This window comes from Hypanus sabinus, chromosome 6, assembly GCF_030144855.1.
Source record: "Hypanus sabinus isolate sHypSab1 chromosome 6, sHypSab1.hap1, whole genome shotgun sequence".
Lineage (NCBI taxonomy): Eukaryota > Metazoa > Chordata > Chondrichthyes > Myliobatiformes > Dasyatidae > Hypanus > Hypanus sabinus.
The window spans coordinates 159,992,564-160,012,541 of NC_082711.1; the positions used below are offsets into that span (position 1 = coordinate 159,992,564).

Consider the following 19,978-nt stretch of genomic DNA (forward strand, 5'->3'; position numbering starts at 1 on the left):
GGAATATTGAAGTTCCCAACGTGGTCACCTCGACTCTGCTCAAACCGAATGCAGATTGGGTGGCTACCGTATAAATTAACTACGGTCAGTCTGCAGGAGTGACCCCAGCATCCTTTCCTCTGCCACTTTAAACCGCTATCCAACTCCCAATCTGACTTATCTATTTGTAGTTTTTCTGCACTGTTATATATAAAAAAAAATGCCAGCTTGGGGAACAACTCTTCATCTGCTGTCTGGGGACAGTGCAGCTGTAATGTAGCTTGCTTTCTGCATATGAGAACTGGCATTTGTAATATTGGCTCAGCTTTCTCTCTCCATGACCTTAGTACAGATTTGCACAACTTCTCATGGGTTTTATCGTGCACTCTTTAGCAGCTCAATTAACCCAAAATCCAGATGAACTTTGCAAATTGTCCTCATGACACCCCTGATCTCACCCTTTCAGAAATACTCCTCATGTCCCATCTATCCCTTCCACTTTCTCTGCAAGGTAAAAATAACGAGTCCTTTTTTCTCTCTCTTCATTCTGGTGATTTATCTTTGAACTGAAATTTTATCTTCATCACTCTCTCTACAAATGCTGAGTGCTTGCTGTTTTATTTTTGTCAGAATCAGAATCAAGTTTAACATCACCAGAATATGTTGTGAAACTTGTTGTCTTTGCAGTAGCAGTACAATGCAGTACATAATAATAGAAAAAAGAGCATGTGAACTACTGCAAGTATACGTATTAAATAGTTAAATGCATAGTGCAAATATAGAAATTAAAAAGTAGTGAGATATAGTTCATGGATTCGGTGTCCATTCAGAAATCAGAAGCCAGATGGGAGAAGCTGTTCCTGAATCTTTGAGTGTGTGCCTTCAGGCTTCTGTACCTCCTTCCTGGTGGTAGCAATGACGACAAGACATGACCTGGGTAATGGGAGTCCTAAATGGAAGGTGCTGCCTTTTTGAGGCACCATCCCTTGAAGATGTTCTGGATATTATGGAGGCTAGTGCCATGATATTTTCTGGCATCTGCATTTTCTCTTTGCTTTTCAGATGTACACGTTGAAAGTGTTTATTTTTAGTAACTAATAAAGTGACCACAGAGTGTACAGCACAGAAACTGATCCTTTGGCCTAACTTGTCCGTGCGGTTCTGGTGACATCATCTTCGAGAATGGCAGCTTAAGTCACTAGCTCCTCTGGAAAAGCACGTATTAAGCCCTGTTATCCCATCAAATATAATATTTTTTGAAAAATATTTGAACTGAAAAGAGGGACAAGAATGGGGAGAAGAAAAGGAAATAAAAAAAGCAACACTGTGGAGCCTGTGTCCAAGAGGAGTGCAGCAAGCGGCTCTCCTACCCGATCACGTGCTAGCGAGGCGGCTGCTGGGCTTCGTTCAGTCGAAGTGGCGAATATCTTCAAAATCCTGAAAGAAATAATGGAGGTCCAGAAAGATATAAAGCAGCAGCTCCGTGATATTAAGGCAGAGCCTGCCAGCGTTAATCAAAAAATAGCAGTGGCAGAGACTCGAATTGAGATCGCGTTCAAAACGTGGAACGGATACTGAGCAAGACAATAAAAATGATACATCACCAAGAAGGTAAACTGCTTGACCTGGAGGGAAGATCATGGAGGAAAAATATCAGAATCTACAACGTTCCCGAAGGAGCGGAGGGCTCGTCTATGACGGGGTTTGTCAAAAAGTTACTGTGGGACGCGCTGGATCTTCCCTCGGTTATGGAACTGGAAGTTGAGAGAGCCCAGCGCGCGTTCGTTCCGAAACCTACCCAGGATAGAAAGCCTCGCTCAATAATAATAAAATTCCTGTGGTACAGCACCAAGATGCAGATTCAACAAAGGGCCTGGGGTAAGAAGAGAGTGTTTTACGATGATAAATTAATATATTTCGACTAAGATAACCCCCCCCCCCCGCGGTCCTGCAGAAACGCAAAGAATACTCTGAAGTAAAGTGAGTACTAAAGCAAATCAAGATTAGATTTCAAACTCCGTACCCTGTTAAACTTCGAGTGTTTTATGACAATGGGATATGGTTGTACCAGATGGTGGAAGAGGCGACTACAGACATGAAGGCCAGAGGATTGCCTGTTAGCGTCACCAAAATGAGGGAAAGCCTGACTGAGGAATTATCCCGCTCCACTTGGGAAATAGTGCGAGAATCGAGAAGGCAGGAGACAGGAGGAGGTCGAGAGAAATATATCAGGAAGAGACCGGGTGTTTCCCAAAGACAGTCCTCATCCCCTTCAGAAGAGCCATAAGGTTTGGCTAACTTTAAAAATGTTGAGAAGCTAAACGGAAGCAAATGTACACGGTGATATACCTACCTCGAGAAATACTTATTATAATGTGGATTTTATATTACTTAGTTGTTATTCTTTATTCGCTCACTCCTTTTCCCCCCACCAACATGAGTATGTAATGTGTGTGTGTATGTGTATGTGTATGTATGTATGTATGTGTGTGTATATATGTGTATGTGTGTGTATGTATGTATATATATATAGGAGGAGTACACAGGGAAATCTTTTCTGTGTAATGGATTTGTTCACTGACTTTTATGAATACTGCAATGTGGGCCCTCAACTCACAAGTAGGAGGGGTTATCCCCCACAGCTAGACGTTTCCTCTAGCTCAATGCAGGGTCATCTACTAGAGACCTCAGCCTTGGAATCAGACGTTCATTGCCATTTTTGTTGTTATTTGTGTTCCTTGGTTCTTATTTGTTCAGGGAGTAGATTGATTAAGTTTTATTCTAATTTCAATGGTACATTGACAGATAAATACAGATGGCTAAGGACAAGGTAAAATTCATTTCTTTTAATGTCAATGAGCTATTAAATCCAATCAAACATAGGAGAATTTTATCCAATTTGGAACAATTTGATTCATACTGGGAAAAATGGTTTAACTACATAATGCCTCATAGGCCTGATTTAATTCTCACAAATCAATGAATCTGTTGTAAAAAAAAAAGATCACTCCCTACTTGTACATAGTTCTTTCCTTTTGCTTGTTTTTTTCTTTCCACTCTTTTCTATAAGTGTATACCTCAGATAAATACTTTGTGGAGATTTGTGATATATATGATTATATGATATATATGTACAATGTCTGAAATACATCTTATGGAAATGTTTGTTTGATGATGAACTTCAATAAAAAAATAAATTACTAACTTGTCCGTGCTAACAAAACTGCAGTTTCACTAGTGAATCATTAACGACAACAGTCTATATTCCTTATGATTTGGAGAATAGCGGGCACCTGCATACCGTCTATGCTGCTGCATCATGGTGAGGAGCTTTGGTTTCTGCTTATCGATGTACTTGCATTGTCTTTCCTTTGCAAGATTCAGGATAGGACTCCCCCTCCCCCACTCCTCTTTAGCATCACTCTGAGAAGGAGATTGACTGGAGGAAGGGTGAAAGGTGGGAATAATGATGATGACAAAGGTAGGGAACAAAGTGGAAGGCTACAGACCAGCTGGTGCTAAGTGGGATAGAGATAGGTGCTTAATAGTTGACTCGTCCTGAGACACTGGATGTAGGAGTCTGAAAGTGCAGTAGGGAAGTTGGAGGCCCGTTCTCTGTGAGTCTGTGAGTGAGTGAGAGTGAGTGTGTGAGAGAAAAAGAGTGAGAGAGTGAGAGAGAGAGAGAGAGAGAGAGAGAGAGAGAGAGAGAGAGAGAGAGAGAGAGAGAGAGAGAGAGAGAGAGAGAGAGTGAGAGTGAGTGAGTGAGACTGAGAGTGAGTGAGAGAGAGAAAAAGAGCTTATTTTTGCTGTGTTGTTTGGTTGCTTGTTGTGTTTTGTATTTTTTTGTGCTCTGAATTATTCTGCTGAACATTGTGGGCCGATGTTCCTTTCCACGCCTTGTGGCACATCGGGCAGCAACCTTGCCATTTATTTAGCATTGCTGTCTGTTTTTTTTAATGAAGCTGAGTTACCAGCTTGACGCTCAACCCAGCACAGATGGAAAACGAGCCGGCCAGACTCAAACCCGGGACCACGTGCCTCAAAGTCCAGTGTGGATGCCACTGCATCACTGGCCGTCTAATGTTATGATGCATACATGGTAAATAAGTCTGAATCTGCTTCTGCAAGCATTATGTCTCTGATATTCTCAATGCAAGCTGGCTTTCTACAGTGAACTACAGAACCCACTCATACATTTCAATATACAGTACAGCCTCTGAAATAAGATATTGTACAGTGTGCCATCGTAACCAATGCAATATTCAGGCTTGAGTGCTTGATACATGCATACAAGTCCTACCAAAATGGCTAGTGTATTGGCAACATGTACAGGAAGCTTCACAGCTCCTTCTGCTGTGACTGACTGCATGTGCATCACATTAGAAATAACTCCAACATAGAGCTAAAAGAAAACAGATATCTCGACCTCATCATTTTGGCATTTGTGGTGTAAGCTTTGCACAACTTGGCTTCTATATTCTTTACAACATGTAATACACTCTCAAAGTAATTTTTTTTTGGATTTAAAGCACTCTAGAACCTACAGAGGGGACGAAGGACACTACAAAAACGAGAAACAGGTTACTGTTGTTATCTCAATGTTATCAGGGTGCCATTAAATTTTATGTGGCACATTTTGAGGCCATTGAAATTCTCAACATATACTCCTTGACAAACTCTTAATTGTGGACTTGCTTCAGTGATCTGAACTTTATAGCTAATGAAGTTGTAATTCAGATGGGTTGCAAACGTAAACTATGCAACAGTAAGTCATTGGAAAGATTAAATAGCTGGAAGGGAACTGAAGATGTGGCGAGATCATATTTGTCACTGCAAACTAATATATACCCAAAGAGATTTAAGAGAACGCATTTACATCACTACCACCCCAAAGGTTGCATGGACATTTAATTTTCTATTTCTGGAGAATGACTGCTCTATTTCTTTCAATTGATTAATTTACAATACCATGAGCCAGTTGGCTCCCTTTGTGGATCTCAAAAAGCAGCCTCCAACACTTATTGCCCGGGGTACTACCAGAGATTTTGAACTCTTTAATCAAAATTCTTTCAAAAATATTGATAGCTCCTGGGTTGTACCGTGCTATTTTCACTGACCTTCAAGGCTTTTATTGCAGCAGGTGGAAAAATATGCTCTTTGTTCCCTTTGGTGAATCCATTTTCATCTCCATCACATGAATGGACTGGCATCTCAAACCCTCACAGGTAACTCACTCCCCAAGGGGTAAAACACAATCATATTCCACCAATGAGCTGAACGGCAGAGCCTAGAGGTAATTCCTCAAACCATTGACAGCAGAGAGAGAAAAAACACATCTATACGAATATTCCTGCCTTAAGCCAAGTGTGAGGAAACCTTTCTTAATATTGCTTTTCAGATCACTTCTATTACTTTCCAGAGGTCCTGCTCTCTTAGAGATTTCTTAGCTCAGAGGTGTCAGTTTTAACCATAACAGAGAAAGCTGGTTTCCCCTGCTCATGACAATCTGGGATATTTGTAAGTAGTTGCTGACTTTTTTGTAGTTATTCATTTGCTTAATTTAAATTTCAGCATGCATTCTTTGCAGGCGTTTACTGAGAATTTTAATTTCCATAGTTTTTTCTAATCAGGCCTCAGAACTGGACCAACTGAAATGAAATCCTAATGGGATTGAAACTCTCATTTAAACTAAAATTTATGTTTATGTTTATGTTCACTAATGATTCACTAGTGAAACTGCAGTTGGTTAGCATGGAGAAGTTGGGCCAAAGGGTCAGTTTCTGTGCTTTACGCTCTGTGGTCACTTTATTAGGTATGCCTGCTTGTTAATGCCAATATCTAATCAGCCAATCATGTGGCAGCAACTCGGTGCATAAAAGCAATGGTCAAGAGGTTCAGTTGTTGTTCTGATCAAACATCAGAATGGAGAAGAAATGTGATCTAAATGACTTTGACCGTGAATGATCGTTGGTGCCAGACTGGGTGGCTCGAGTATCTCAGAAACTGCTGATCTCCTGAGATTTTCATGCACACCAGTCTCCAGAGTTTATAGAGAATGGGGTGAGAAACAAAAACTAAATCCAGTGAGTGGCATTTCTGTGAGCTAAAATGCCTTGTTAATGAGAGAGGTCAGAGGAGAATGGAAATGAGTGGAAGTACCATGGAGAGAGCAATAGAAGCTTGGTCGTTTCCCATGTCTAGCACTGCCAAGTATTGCGGTTGCTTAAGTTTCCCATTGAACTACCACATGACCGCTCACTGGCGGGAAAATGACGTCACTCCACCATCACAAGACCGTTACCTCATGTCCAGCATAGCCTCAAATACATCATGGTCATGTGACAGGTACAAGATACCCACGGGTACGTAACACTACCAATATACACTCATTGGCCATTAAGTGTATAGATCTATGAGTCTATGAGCATGTGGCTTTGGATATGAGTTTATTAATGTTGTGCCAAATAAAAATAATCATTAATTTTATTAATTAAAAAATAAAAATAAATTTCATTTCAGCACATTAGTGATGATAATGATGATGCCATATTTAGGTTCTGATGAAAGACCACTGATCTAAAATGTTAACCGTGCTTTTCTCTCCCCAGGTATTATCTGTCCTGCTCGTGTGCTTCCTACAGTTTTGGCTTTCATATTTTATTTCCAGCATCTGCAGTTTCTTACTTCTCAGGCACATATATCAGCCGTGATACTACGCAGAGTCAGATGTCAGATAGAGAAAAGAGTATCGACTTTTGTCAAGCTTGATTGCTTACAGAAGGAATGATTAATTTGTCGTATCGAGTGGCATTTCTGGAATTGCAGTATAACAGCTGAATGAACGTGAACTGAGTTGCTATTTACAAAGAAGACAGTTACCATAAACATTCATTGCCATGGAAATAACACTAAGATAATTATTTAGGTAAAAGGAATTTAAGTTTTGATCTTTTCCCCCAATCGTTCACAGGACAACCTCTACCTCAACAATCTCTTGCTCAATATCAGCAAGACCAAGGAGCTGATTATTGACTTTAGAAGGAAACCAGAGGTCCATGAGGCCAGTCCTCATTGGAGGATCAGAGGTGGAGAGAATCAGCAACTAAATTCCTCTGTGCTATTAGTTCAAAGGGACTATTCTGGGCCCACCACATAACTACAATTATGAAGAAAGAATGGCAGTGCCTCTGTTTCCTCAGTAGTTTGTGAAGGTTTGGCATAGTATGTAAAACTTCGATAAACTTCTATAGACATATATATATATATATATATATATATATATATATATATATAGTGGAGAGTATATTGACCAGCTGCATCATAGCCTTCTATGGAAACACCAATGCCCTTGAACAGAAAACCCTACTAAAAGTGAGATGGCCCAGTACATTATGGGTAAAGCCCTCCCCATCACTGACCACATCTACATGAAACACTGTTGTAGGAAAGCAGCGTCATCATCAGGGACCTCTACCGCACCAGGACATGCTCTCTTCTCACTGCTGTCATGAGGAAGAAGATAGGCATGAATGGGTATGAGGAGAAGACAGGAGATTGGGGCTGAGAGGAAAATTGGATCAACCACGATGAAATGTTGCAGCAGACTCGACGTGCCAAATGGCCTAATTCTGCTCTTGTATCTTTGGTCTTAAGGAGCTTTTTAAAAAGTTATTCATTTACGGAATGTGGGCATCACCAGCTAAGCCAACATTTATTGTCCATTCCTTATTGCTCTTGAGAAGGTGGTGATGAGCTGCCTTCTTGAACCGCTGCAGTACCTGAAGTGTGGGTACACCCACAGTGTGGTTAGGGAGGGAATTCCAGGATTTTGATCCAGTGACAAAGAAGGAGCGGCGATGTGTTTCCAAGTCAGGGTGGAAACTTGAGTGACGTGGAGGGGAATTTCCAAGTGGTGGTGTTCCCAAGAATCTGCTGTTCTTGTCCTTCTGAATGATAGTGGTCGTGGGTCTGGAAGGTGCTGCCTTAGGAACTTTGGTGCATTGTTGCACTGCATCTTGTAGACAGTACACACTGCTGCAACTGTTCATCGATGATGGAGGGTTTGGATGCTTGTGGAAGGGGCACCAATCAAGTGGGCTGCCTTGTCCTGGATGGTGTCAAGCTTCTTGAGTGTTGATGGAGCTGCACTCATCCAGGCGAGTGGCGAGTACTCCATACACTCCTGACCTGAACCTTGTAGATGGTGGACAGGCTTTGGGGAGTCAGGAGGAGAGTTACACGCTGCAGGATTCCTAGCCTTTGACCTGCTCTGGTAGCCACTGCATTCATATGGCTAGAACAGCTCAGTTTCCTGTCAATGGTAACCTTCAGGACTTTGATAGTAGGGAACTCAGTAATGGCAATGCCACTGAGTGTCAAGGGATGATGGTTAGAGCCTCTCTTGTTGGAGATGGTCATTGCCTGCCACTTGTGTGGCTCGAATGTTACTTGCCACTTGTCAGCCCAAGCCCAAGACTAGACATTGTCCTGGTCCTGTTGCATTTGGGTATGAACTGCTTCATTATCTGAGGAGTCATGAATGGTGCAGAACACTGTGTAGTCATCTGTGAACATCCCCACTTCTGACTTTATGACAGAAGGAAAGTCATTGGTGAAGCAGCTGAAGATGGTCCTAGGACACTTCCCTGAGCAACTCCTGCAGTGATGCCGAGGATGAATTGACTGACCTCCAAACACCACAACCATCTTCCTTTGTATCAGGCATGATTCCAACCAATGGAGGGTCCCCCCCCCCCCAATTCTCACCTTAATGAGTAAGGTACAGGAGTTTCAAGACTGACACCATCAGGTTCAGGAATGGTTGAGTGAAGTTATCCCCTTTGGATCAAGATCCTGATGGGTGAGGGATGGTCACTGTTCCTGAACCTGGTGGTGTGAGTCCTGAGGCTCCTGTACCTTCTTTCTGAAGGCAGCCGTGAGAAGGACACATGACCTGGGTGGTGAGGGTCCCTAATATGATAATGCTCCATGTGGATGTGTGCAATGAGGGGAGAGACAGAATATTTTTATCTGATGAAAGCTTCAGGAGTTGAGAGATTTAAAAAGTTAGGCAGCATATTGTCTAGACAGGATGTCAGATTAAACTATTACTTGATAAGAAACTAGAATCACTAAGCAAAGCCATTGAAACAATAACATCAATAGGGCTGAGAGAAGTGGATGAATTCTTCTTCAGAGGAGAGACAGAATGATGTGGTAATCTCAGGATAAGGGACAATATATCTGAGTAAATAACCAATTATTTAAAAACTGGAGATTCTTCCCTAGAAAATGGGCACATGTACAGCTTTCTTCAACATAGAATATAGGAGATGAATTGTCTTCATGCTTTAAGTAATCTTTGCCCATTGTCAGTGGAAGTGCTGCCAATTGGAAATTGAACCAGATCCAATTCATCCCCATGAGGGTATAATTTCTTCAGCATCAATCAGGTAAGTGATAATGTGCAAAATTCATGAATGAATTAATATTTAAAACTGATGTAAAAAAGTACAACCTATGAATTGATTCATTCTCCATTTGCAGTAGAACAAGGAGCTTAAAGTCATCAAAGTGTCCCTACTGAGATGCAGATGATCTGCTCTCTGACTGCCTCAGTCTGACTATCCACTGATCTGCTTGAGCTGAAGACCACTGCTATGTGTTCGCTGCCCTCGGAAGCTTTATTTTGGAGTGCTGATTTGACTATTGGGTTGCAAGTGTCTCATGATGGTTTGGGGTCACTTAGAACATGGAAATGATGTGCTGATGAGGTCATGGAGCATGGAAAGGGGTGTGGCCAGCCCTATTTTATACAATTGCAGTCAAAACCAATGGAAATAAACTTTCAAGACTTGGAACTCTTTCCGAGCAGCAATAACGAAGTAGCCGCCACTGGGAATCAAGCACTTTATATCTTTGTTCAGTGAGACAGAGAGGAACACGTGTTAACATTTGCAGATTTGGGCTGGTTAGCAGGTCCCCCGATTTCATGCAGGGCATACTTGGCGCTACACAAGTGGATGAGAAAGAGAATGGGAAAAAAATAGAAAAAAATCATAACAGGGATGTTATAGGAAAAAATCATAATAGAAATAAAAGGGATTCAAGGGGTGCTTTTCCCCAGAAAGTAGTTTGAATGTGGGCCATTCTCTCACACTAATAGTGGTGAAATATCAGAATCAGGTTTATGATCACCGGCATGTGACATGAAATTTGTTAATTTAGCAGCAGCAGTTCAATGCAATACATAATAAAGAAGAAAAAAAACCAAAATATAATAATAATAAATAATTAGTGAACTCAATTATAGTATACACATATTGAATAGATTAAAAGAAATAATATATATATTAAAAAGTGAGATAGTGTTCAAGAGTTCAATGTCCATTTAGGAATTGGGTGGCAGAGGGGAAGAAGCTGTTCCTGAATCGCTGAGTGTGTGCCTTCAGGCTTCTGTACCTCCTTCCTGATGGTAACAGTGAGAAAAGGGCATGTCCTGGGTGCTGGAGGTCCTTAATAATGAATGCTACCTTTCTGAGATGCCGCTCCTTGAAGATGTCCTGGGTACTTTGTAGGCTAGTGCCCAAAATGGAGCCGACTAAATTTACAACCCTCTATGGTTTCTTTCAAACTGCATTTGAGAAGGCAGCTTCTATATGGAGGAAAAAAAACAGCTGACATTCATCAGAACATTTATGCTGATACCTGACCTAATGAGTTCCTCCAGCTTTTTGAGTGTCCAAGATGACACCAGTGAACCACAGTGACATTCTTCAGGCTGCATACAGTACTTCTAAATAAACCTCTTTCTACACTTAGCATTGCTGAAGGAAGGCAGCACAAATCCTCATGGACCCTTTCATTACCCAGCTAATGCTCTCTTCTTGCTGCTGCCAACAGGAAGAAGGTACAAGAGCCTCAGCACTACCCAGGTTCAGGAACAGTTACTACCCCTCAACCATCAAGCTCTTGAACTAAAGAGTATAATTTCACTGAACTGTACTTGCATCACCGAAACATTCTGATAAACTATGGACTCACTTTCAAAGACTCTTCATCTCATGTTCTCAATATTTACTGTTTATTTGTGATAATTATTTCTTTCTCTTTGTACTTGCACAGTTTGTTGTCATTTGCACACTGGCTGGTGCAGTCCTTGACTGATTCTACAATGGGTTTATTGAGTAAGCCCTCAAGAAAATGAACCTCAGGGTTGTATGTAGTGACACATATGTACTTTGATAATAAATTTACTTTGAACTTTGTATCCTTCTCATCTTTCTATGTTTACAAGCAAACACTTCTTTTTGTGTATTTAAACATCTCATGGTTAAGAAAAGGAGAAAGACAAAATACTCATGGGACTGGAAGTGCAGAAGAAAGCTCACTTGAAGTATAAATATCAGCAGGGAACAATGGGGCTGAATGGTCTGTGTTGTGCAGTGTTACTTTAGAATATCATTATATATCAAAGACAGGGCTCATCTTTAATTGCTTGATTGCAATGTGGCGTTTTGGTCAAACGTTTAAACTGAATCTCTTGGGCAACATCTGCATCGGTTCATTTGTCAAGTCAACTGGTCAGAGACTTGTTCAGTTTGGCTTAGCTTTGGTTTATTGTGCTCAGTTCTGATCACTCTGCTGCAGGAAGGATGTCGCAAAGCTGTAAAGAGAGGATGTTGCTGGAACTTAAGGGACCAAATTATGGAGCAGGGCTGAGCTAGTTCAGACTTCATTCCACTGGAGCTTTGGAATATCAGAGGTGTATAAAATTATGAGGAGCACAATGAAGTGAATGGGAGGCATTGTGGAATCAAGAACTGGAGTGTATAGGTTTGAGGTAGTACCCCTATTAAGTCTCTCCTTAAGAAATTAAGTCTTAACCTATTCAGTCTATTGGGGCTCCATAGCTATTACAGCTCGGGCATCCGAGTTCCAAGTTCAATTCTCTATGGCGATAGCATTTCGAAATTGTCCTGAATTGACTGGGATTTGGAGAGGGGGTGTTGAGCATAAAGTTTCTCTTTATGCTGATGACTTATTACTCTTTCTCCCAAGTTCAATTCTCTGTAAGAAGTTTTTATGTTGCTCCTGTGAGCACGTAGGTTTCATCTGGGTGCATTAGCTTCTACCCAAAAGTCAAAGACATACCAGTTAGTATTCGGGTAGATGGAGCTTGTCAGCCTGTGAAGGCAGTCCATCTAAGAGGGGGAAACCTCTGATTTCAAACCTCCGCTGCCTTGCGGCCGTACCCACTCATGGGAAAGGGTTTGGGAGTAAACCCTGAGGACAAATCCAGAGCTGGAGTCCCTAAGGCAGTCAGACGTTGCCTTCAACCTCGCTCTGGCAACTCCTGCGACAACATTGATGCCAAGCTGTACCGGCCCTTGCCCTTCCCTTGGACAACATCGGTGGCATGGAGAGGGGAGACTTGCTGCTTGGGCAACTGCCAGTCTTCCATACAACCTCGCCCATGCCTGCGCCCTGGAGAGGACTGAAGCAAGACTTTCCAGGCGCAGATCCATGGTCTTGCGAGGCTAACGGATGCCGTCATCAGTTAGTAGGTTAATTGGTCATTGTAAATTGTGATTAGGCTAGGGCAACAAGGTGGGTTTGCTGGGTGGTGCGGCTTGTTGGTCCGGAAGGGCCTGTCCTGTGCCTCAAGTCCTGGCAACATCCTTGTAAACTTTCTCTGCACTCTTGCAGTCTTATTGACATCTTTCCTGTAGGTAGGCAACCAAAATGGCACAGAATATTCCAAATCAGGCCTCAACAGTATCTTGTACAACTTCAACAAGTTTTTATATCCAGATCCACATAAAAAACTTTTTATTTTCCTTTCTGCAGCCTGAACCCACATCAGCTTATATAAGATGAAATGACAGCATAACCACTTCAATTCTGGAAAAGGCTGCAGGAGGTACAGGCCCGTGGGAAAGTCAGTGAAAAATTTTTTAATGGATTATTTTGTTACTGACCCAAGGTTCAGACTCTGAACTTCATGCCAGCAACTGGAAATGATTTAAAAACATTCCAATTACTTTTTTGCAGCAGGTGAATAAATGCATTTCTGCTGAAGTGACCCAAAGAAATTGAGCTGGCAAAGGCTCAAAAATGACGCTGTTGAATGATATCTGGAATGCTGGATGAGCTTGGAGTTCAGTTCACACTTATTCTCAGCATTTTGCAGCACTAATTTACAGATAGTGCCATTCATCTCAAATCAAATTGTGAAGGGTTTGTCTGAAGATTACATGAGAATTCTTAAAGCCTTATGATAAAATGTACCTTTTAGAGATCATAGTTTTGCACATCTTCCAAAATTAAAATTCTTTAAGTCTCTTCTTTGAAGCAAGACTCATAATGTTCATGATCATTTCTGTAAACCAAACTTTGTGCAGCATTGAGCACACCAGCAAAGAGCGCGGCCACAAGAAAGCAGCATCCGACATCATGGACCTCCATCATCCAGGTTGTGTTTACTTCTCGTTGCAACCATCAGGAAGGAAGTATAGGAGCCTTAGGTTCCATGCCACAGGTTCAGGAACAGTTATCCTTGAACCATCAGGCCTCTGAATGGCTACATGATATTATGTCTTATTTAAATTTAGAAAAGATCTGCTGCTCAGTCTTAAATTTGAAACAATCTTTTTATAATATCTGGGGACCTTTCCTAAACTACTTTTCTAATTTATAAAGTTTAACAGTGCACAGACTTTTATGTATATTTTTATCTTCTCTTCTTAAGCGAATAAGTTTTCTTTTCTAATTTATCCATTATCATCCATCAGCTTTTTTCTTTGGTAGTTGGTAGGGGGTTGACTTTTTTTATATAAATTTTTTTTAATGATGTATGACCTATCTTTAAATTTTTTGATTTCAGAGTGGTATACCTTTATGTGTTATGCTATAACATTTTGATCAATTTTATCACAATATATGAACGTACACAAGTTATGTTGAGATGTAGCTACGTGTTGCACTCTGTAAATCTTGTTTTTTTTCTGAAAAGAAAGAAAAAGGCCTCTGAATAAGCGTGGATGACTTTACTCACCTCAATACTGAACACAACCTATTGACTCTACAGTTCATGTCATCAGTATTATTTATTTATCAATTTATTATTTGTTTCTTTTCTCATCTTTTGCACATTGACTGTTTATCAGTCCTTGTGTTTCTTTGTTCTATCGTGTCTGCAAGAAAATGAATCTCAGGATAGTGTTTGGCAACATATATGTACTTCAATTACAAAGTTGACTTTGAATTTTTTCCTCACAATAGGATCACTGGAACTAAAATGAACAAAACCAATTAAGCAATGCACATTTAATGGGTCATGGCTGGTCTGTGATCAGCTCCTTTTCCCCTCATTCCTTGAAACAAATCTATCAAGCGATCAATTAATAATTAACCTAACCACCTGTTCCTCTTTCATGGAAATCGTTTTCACTATTCACCACTCCTTGAATTAAAGAGAGTTTCCTCAAGCTTTGATCTAATTTTGAAACCAAACTTCTCCCTAATGTGAGTCTTCCCAACTGATAAAACTATCCAATAGAAGTTATATATAGTTTTTCATAAAATCTATTGTATACCTTTATTTTCCTGTAAATGCCTGCAAGAAATATAATGTCAAGGCAGTATATACTGACATACACGTACTTTGATAATAAATTTACTTTTTTTGGAATTTATATTGATATTCAATCTATCAGTCCTACCCATTCCATTTAATATCAAAATCAGAATCAGGTTTATTCTCACTGGCATGTGACATGAAATTTGTTAATTTTGCAACAGCAGTTCAATGCAATACATAATATAGAAGAAAAAAACAAAAATTAAATAATAATAAGTAAATCAATTACAGTATATTGAATAGATTAAAAATCGTGCAAAAACTCTCCAGAAATAATATATATTAAAAAAGTGAGGTAGTGTCCAAGGGTTAAATGTTAATTTAACAATTGGATGGCAGAGGGGAAGATGCTGTTCCTGAGTCGCTGAGTGTGTGCCTTCAGGCATCTGTATCTCCCACCTGATGGTAACAGTGATAAAAAGGCATGCACTGGGTGCTGGAGGTCCTTAATAATGGACAATGCTGCTTGAAGATATCCTGGATACTTTGTAGGCTGGTACTCAAGATGGAGCTGACTAAATTTACAACCTGTCGCAGCTTCTTTCAGTCCTGTGCAGTAGACTCCCCATACTAGACAGTGATGCAGCCTGTCAGAATGCTCTCCTAGAAGTGTTTGAGTGTATTTGTTGACATACAAAGTCTCTTCCAACTCCTAATGAAGTATAGCCGCTGACTTGCCTACTTTATAACTGCATTGATAGGTCGTGACCAGGTTAGATCCTTAGAGATCTTGACACCCAGGAACTTGAAACTGCTCACTCTCTCCACTTCTGATCCCTCTTTGAGGATTGGTATGTGTTCCTTCATCTCACCCTTCCTGAAGTCCACAATCAGCTATAATCCCAATCAAAATCATCCTTTATCCTTCTAATTCCCTAGACCTCTATGCAATCTATCCTTGTAATTCACCTTTGGAATATAGCCATCATTCTAGTAAACCCTCATTGCACTCCCTACCATTATAATGCATTCCCCTTTGACCTCCTGCCTGGTACAAAAGGGTGTGAAACACTCATTGGAGCTGGAGAAGAACCTGGGGGTAGGGATGGGAGCATCAGGTTGAGATCCTTGCTTTGAGGGTTTGTGGTCTATGGACCAAATTAAAAATTGGAATTTTAAAACTAATTGTCTCCAGGTTGTTACCAAAATACACAAGTGGCACAGATCAGAGAGTGAAATGTATGACTCAAAAAGTGGTTTGGGAAATAAAGATTTCACTTGCACTCATAGTGAGGAAGAGGCACGACTAAAAACAGACCAAATCTAGTGCCTTAGTGAAACAAAAAAGGATTTAGAGAAAGCTTTAAACTAAAATTGATCAGAATCAGATTTAATATTACTGTCATTTGTTGCTGTGAATTTTTTTTTGCTTTGTGGCAGCAATATATAAAAATGCTATAAGCTACAAATTTCATGTCACATGCCGGTGATAATAAACCTGATTCTGATCCTGATAAATACAAAAATATAAATAGTGCAAAATAAGAGCATTTGGGAGGGAATTCAAGGAGAAAGAAGATGAACTGATTTGAAAAATTAAAGATCTAAGTAGTAAGAAGTAAAAAGTGATTGTGCTAGTGACAACAGAACAGTTTATCAGCAAAAGTGGTCCAAGGGAAATGGAAAAGGGTCAAAATTAGAGGCACTTTGTATTAAAGTAAGAAGCATGTATTAAATGGTGGACAAATCAGTGCCACAAATGATGATGTATGTGTTTGAATTCATGGTTATTACAGAGATGCATTCACGGGAGGCAGGATACTCTCCAGGATAGATGGCATTTTGAAAAGACATGAAGCATGAAAAAGGAGCTGGGAGTTAGGGTGGTGTAGGATAGAAGATGACAGCCTTAATAAAAAAGGACGATTTATAGCAGCACTCAGAAATCTTCTTGGTTCAGAGAATCATGAAGTAGAGGCAACATGTCTGAGATATGAAATAAGGGGCATAACACTTGAGAAAGTTATAGTAACAGCTTCACTACTGGACAGGCTGTTAATCGGGAAATGATCAGAGACAATATGAAAGGTTATTTAATAAATGAAAGGAATTTTAATTTTCACATAGACTGGACAAACCAAGATGGCAAGTGTAGTTCTGGGAAACATCACAGAGTGCATTTAAGATTCCTGAAAGTGTGGATTTTAGAGACTGATCTTGGGCACTGAGACAGGTTTAATTAGTCATTGCAAAAAAACAAATCCTCTAAAGAATAGTGATTATAACATGATCAAGATCAACAAAGATTAGAGTCTTAAACTTGATCAAAGTAAATTACAAAGATATGAGAGATGACCTGGTAGGGTGGATTGAAAATCGCAATTAATTAATTAGGTTAAAAAATATGCAACAAAGTTCAATAACATTGAGAAATAAAAGCTTTTTCTTTAAAAATATTCCATTCTTTGCTTCCTAAACAAGTGTAGTTTCATGTTACAAGAAGTGCCTTATAACATGATGCAGTAGAATAGGAAGGCTAAGGTTTAGGATGATTTTTTTTTAGAAGGATGATCAGAAATATGATAAAAAGAGAGAATAGCCTAGCAAAGAATATAAAGTCAACTTGAAAGAAATTCTGCAGAATGAAGAAGACTTAAAGTAAATATGGATTCCTTGGAAGCTGAGAGAAGAGTAATTGTAATTGAAATAAGGACTGGTTAAAGACATTAACAAATATTACATAGAACAGTACAGCACAGAACAGGCCCTTTAGCCGCATGATATTCTGCCAACCTTTTAACCTGCTCTATGACCAAAAATTTAATATCATTCTGTTTTAAAATTTTTTCTAAATTTTCTGTTTAATATAACCGAAGTTTCTTTTAATCTTCAGTTATTTCTAGATTTTTACTATTACCATTTACCATTGACCTTTACAGGCCAAGGTTAATTATCTCATATTTGCTTAACTGAATGTATTGGGTACATTTTCTTCTCACACCATTTTTTCCACAAATCCCTCTGTTTTTAATAGTAGGTCTAGCATTTTAGAATGTAGGAAAATAAAGTATGGATGGCATGCAAAATGAAGCTTTTTTCACCGTATCTCAGCACATGTGACAATAACAAACTAATAGCCATTTAAGGTCTGAACCATTACCTTCATATCTTAAAGCCAGTCCAGTAGATGTACCAGAGCTGTCTGTAGTCAGTTCAATGAAGAAGTGTTCAGATTCACTGACAATACCTTCAATTGGCAGATATTCCACTTCATAGGAATCATAAACCGTTGGAGCATCAATATTGTTCCCATTCCTAATAATAAGTCTGGGCAACAGAAAATAATTCTTTAAATAAACACAGTACTTTGGACAAATGCTCATGATATTGTTCATGGCACATTGCATTAATATATTACCTTGTTCTGTGGTAATAAACTTTAAATATTATATCATAAACATGAGAAAATCTGCAGATGCTATAAATCCAAAGCAACGCACACAAAAGGTTGGAGGAACTCAGCAAGTTAGGCAACATCTATGAAAATGAATAAACAATTGCCGTTTCAGGCCAAGACCCTTCATCAGGACAGAGCAGTCTGGTAGCAAGTCATGGCCCAAAATGTTGCCAGAAACCCTTCTTCAGCACTGAGAAGGAAGGAGGAAGGTGCTGGAATAAAACGAGGAGGGAGGGGAAGGAGGCTAGCTGGAAAGTGATAGGTGAAGCCAGGTGGGTGGGAAAGGTCAAGGGGTGGAGAAGAAGGAATCTGGTTGGAGAAGGAGGAGGGGACCCAGAAGGAAGTAATAGGCAGGTGAGAAGAGGTAAAAGGTCAGAGTAGGGAATGGGGGTGGGGGGTGAATTTGGTTACCTGAAGGAGATAACAATATCTGATTTTTGTACAATTGCTATGACTGGGACCATATTAAACCAGGAACTTGGTTGGTATCTCACTTATTTTCCTTAATGGAATTGATAATTTCATATTCATTTTACAGAATATAAGATTTTTTTCTATCAATAATTTGAGATTTCAAAGCCCACAGTCTTTTTAAGCTTCTTTAAAATATACCTTTACATACATCATCACCACCTGAGATCTTAACGGCCATTTTTCCTGCTACATCATGAAGGCTGATTCATTCTCCATTTGTGACCCACAAGCAGGACCCCTAGCTCATTATAGTTCAGGAGAGTTATTTGTTTGCACAGCCGAGTCTCATTGACTTAGAGGCATGAAATTACTGCAGAACTTACCTGTCATCGTCTTCAGCCAATGCAACCTTCTCAAAGTGTAGGTGGAGCTTCTGTCCTTCAGGAGCCTCGATAAGCCAGTAACACGTTAAATTGTTGCTGTAGTTACCCGGAAAGTTGGGCGAGATGATGCGGCCCACAGTTGCGTTTCTAATCAATCCACCGCAGGTAGCTGGAAAGAGGAAGGTTCCAGGTTTAATTTGGGCTGCAAGTCTTAGCATAAATCAGTATGAATCGCAATTTAAATGCATAATAAATGCTTCTGTGTCCTGTTTGTAATAGAACATCAGCACACCTTTACTGGGCTGTGGTAAGGGCTGGTGGTATGGACGTGAAATCAGCATGGCCCTTTTAATATTGTTTAATATTTCGGAAGAAATTCTAATATCTTCTTATGTTTGATCAGATTACCGTTCAAAAAGAGAAGAAACACACATTCCCATGGTTCTGTTTGCATCCTCAAAACATTTCAATGGACTTTACAGCAGTTCCTGCACAGCAAGTTCCCAGAAACGGCAACATGCCATGTTGAATGAGGGGTTAATAAAATACTGCTCCCACTCTTGTTCATAAGTCTGCTCTGGGATCTTTCAGAAGGACCTGAGAAAGGCTTGGTTTTTTGTCCTATACAAAAGCAGCCACCGTTAACAATGGTGTGCTTCCTCATTACTGAAGCTGGGCAAGCTGCTTGTGTTGCAGTCTCTGGAATGGAACTGGAGCTCACTACATCCTGATATCAGGCTGAGGATGCTACAAGTGGATGCACATATGCCAAAATAGACGAGACTTTTTTGCCTAAACGATGCTCCGTAAGGTTAAAGGCCAAGATATTGCAAGTTTATTGCCTGTTAGGGAATGGGAACAATTAAGGCTTTCAAGAGAGAATTAGATATGAACTTGAAGGAACAAAACTTGCAGGTCATAGAATCATAGAACACTAGAGTACAGACAGGAGCAGGTCCTTTGACTCACCTTGTCCATGCCAAACTATTAATTAGGCTATTCCCATTGACCTGTAACTGGACCACAGCCCTTCATACCCCTCCCATCCATGTATTTATCCAAATTTCTCTTAAACGTTCAAATTGAATCTGAATCCACCACTTACACTGATAGCTTATTCTACACTTTAGGCAGCGTCTGAGTGAGGAGGTTCCCAAGATGTCC

General features: G+C 40.0%; 1 protein-coding gene across 1 annotated transcript in view; it reads right to left on the reverse strand.

Moving 5' to 3' along the window:
• The window catches only part of LOC132395205 (seizure protein 6 homolog), a 522,954-nt gene that overhangs the window by 134,494 nt on the left and 368,482 nt on the right, over positions 1–19,978 (reverse strand). The window contains exons 6-7 of the mRNA XM_059971493.1: positions 18,815–18,983; positions 17,721–17,887 (exon numbers count right to left, since the gene is read on the reverse strand). Of these exons, the coding sequence (XP_059827476.1) occupies positions 17,721–17,887; positions 18,815–18,983 (336 nt within the window). The remainder of the gene's footprint in view (positions 1–17,720; positions 17,888–18,814; positions 18,984–19,978) is intronic.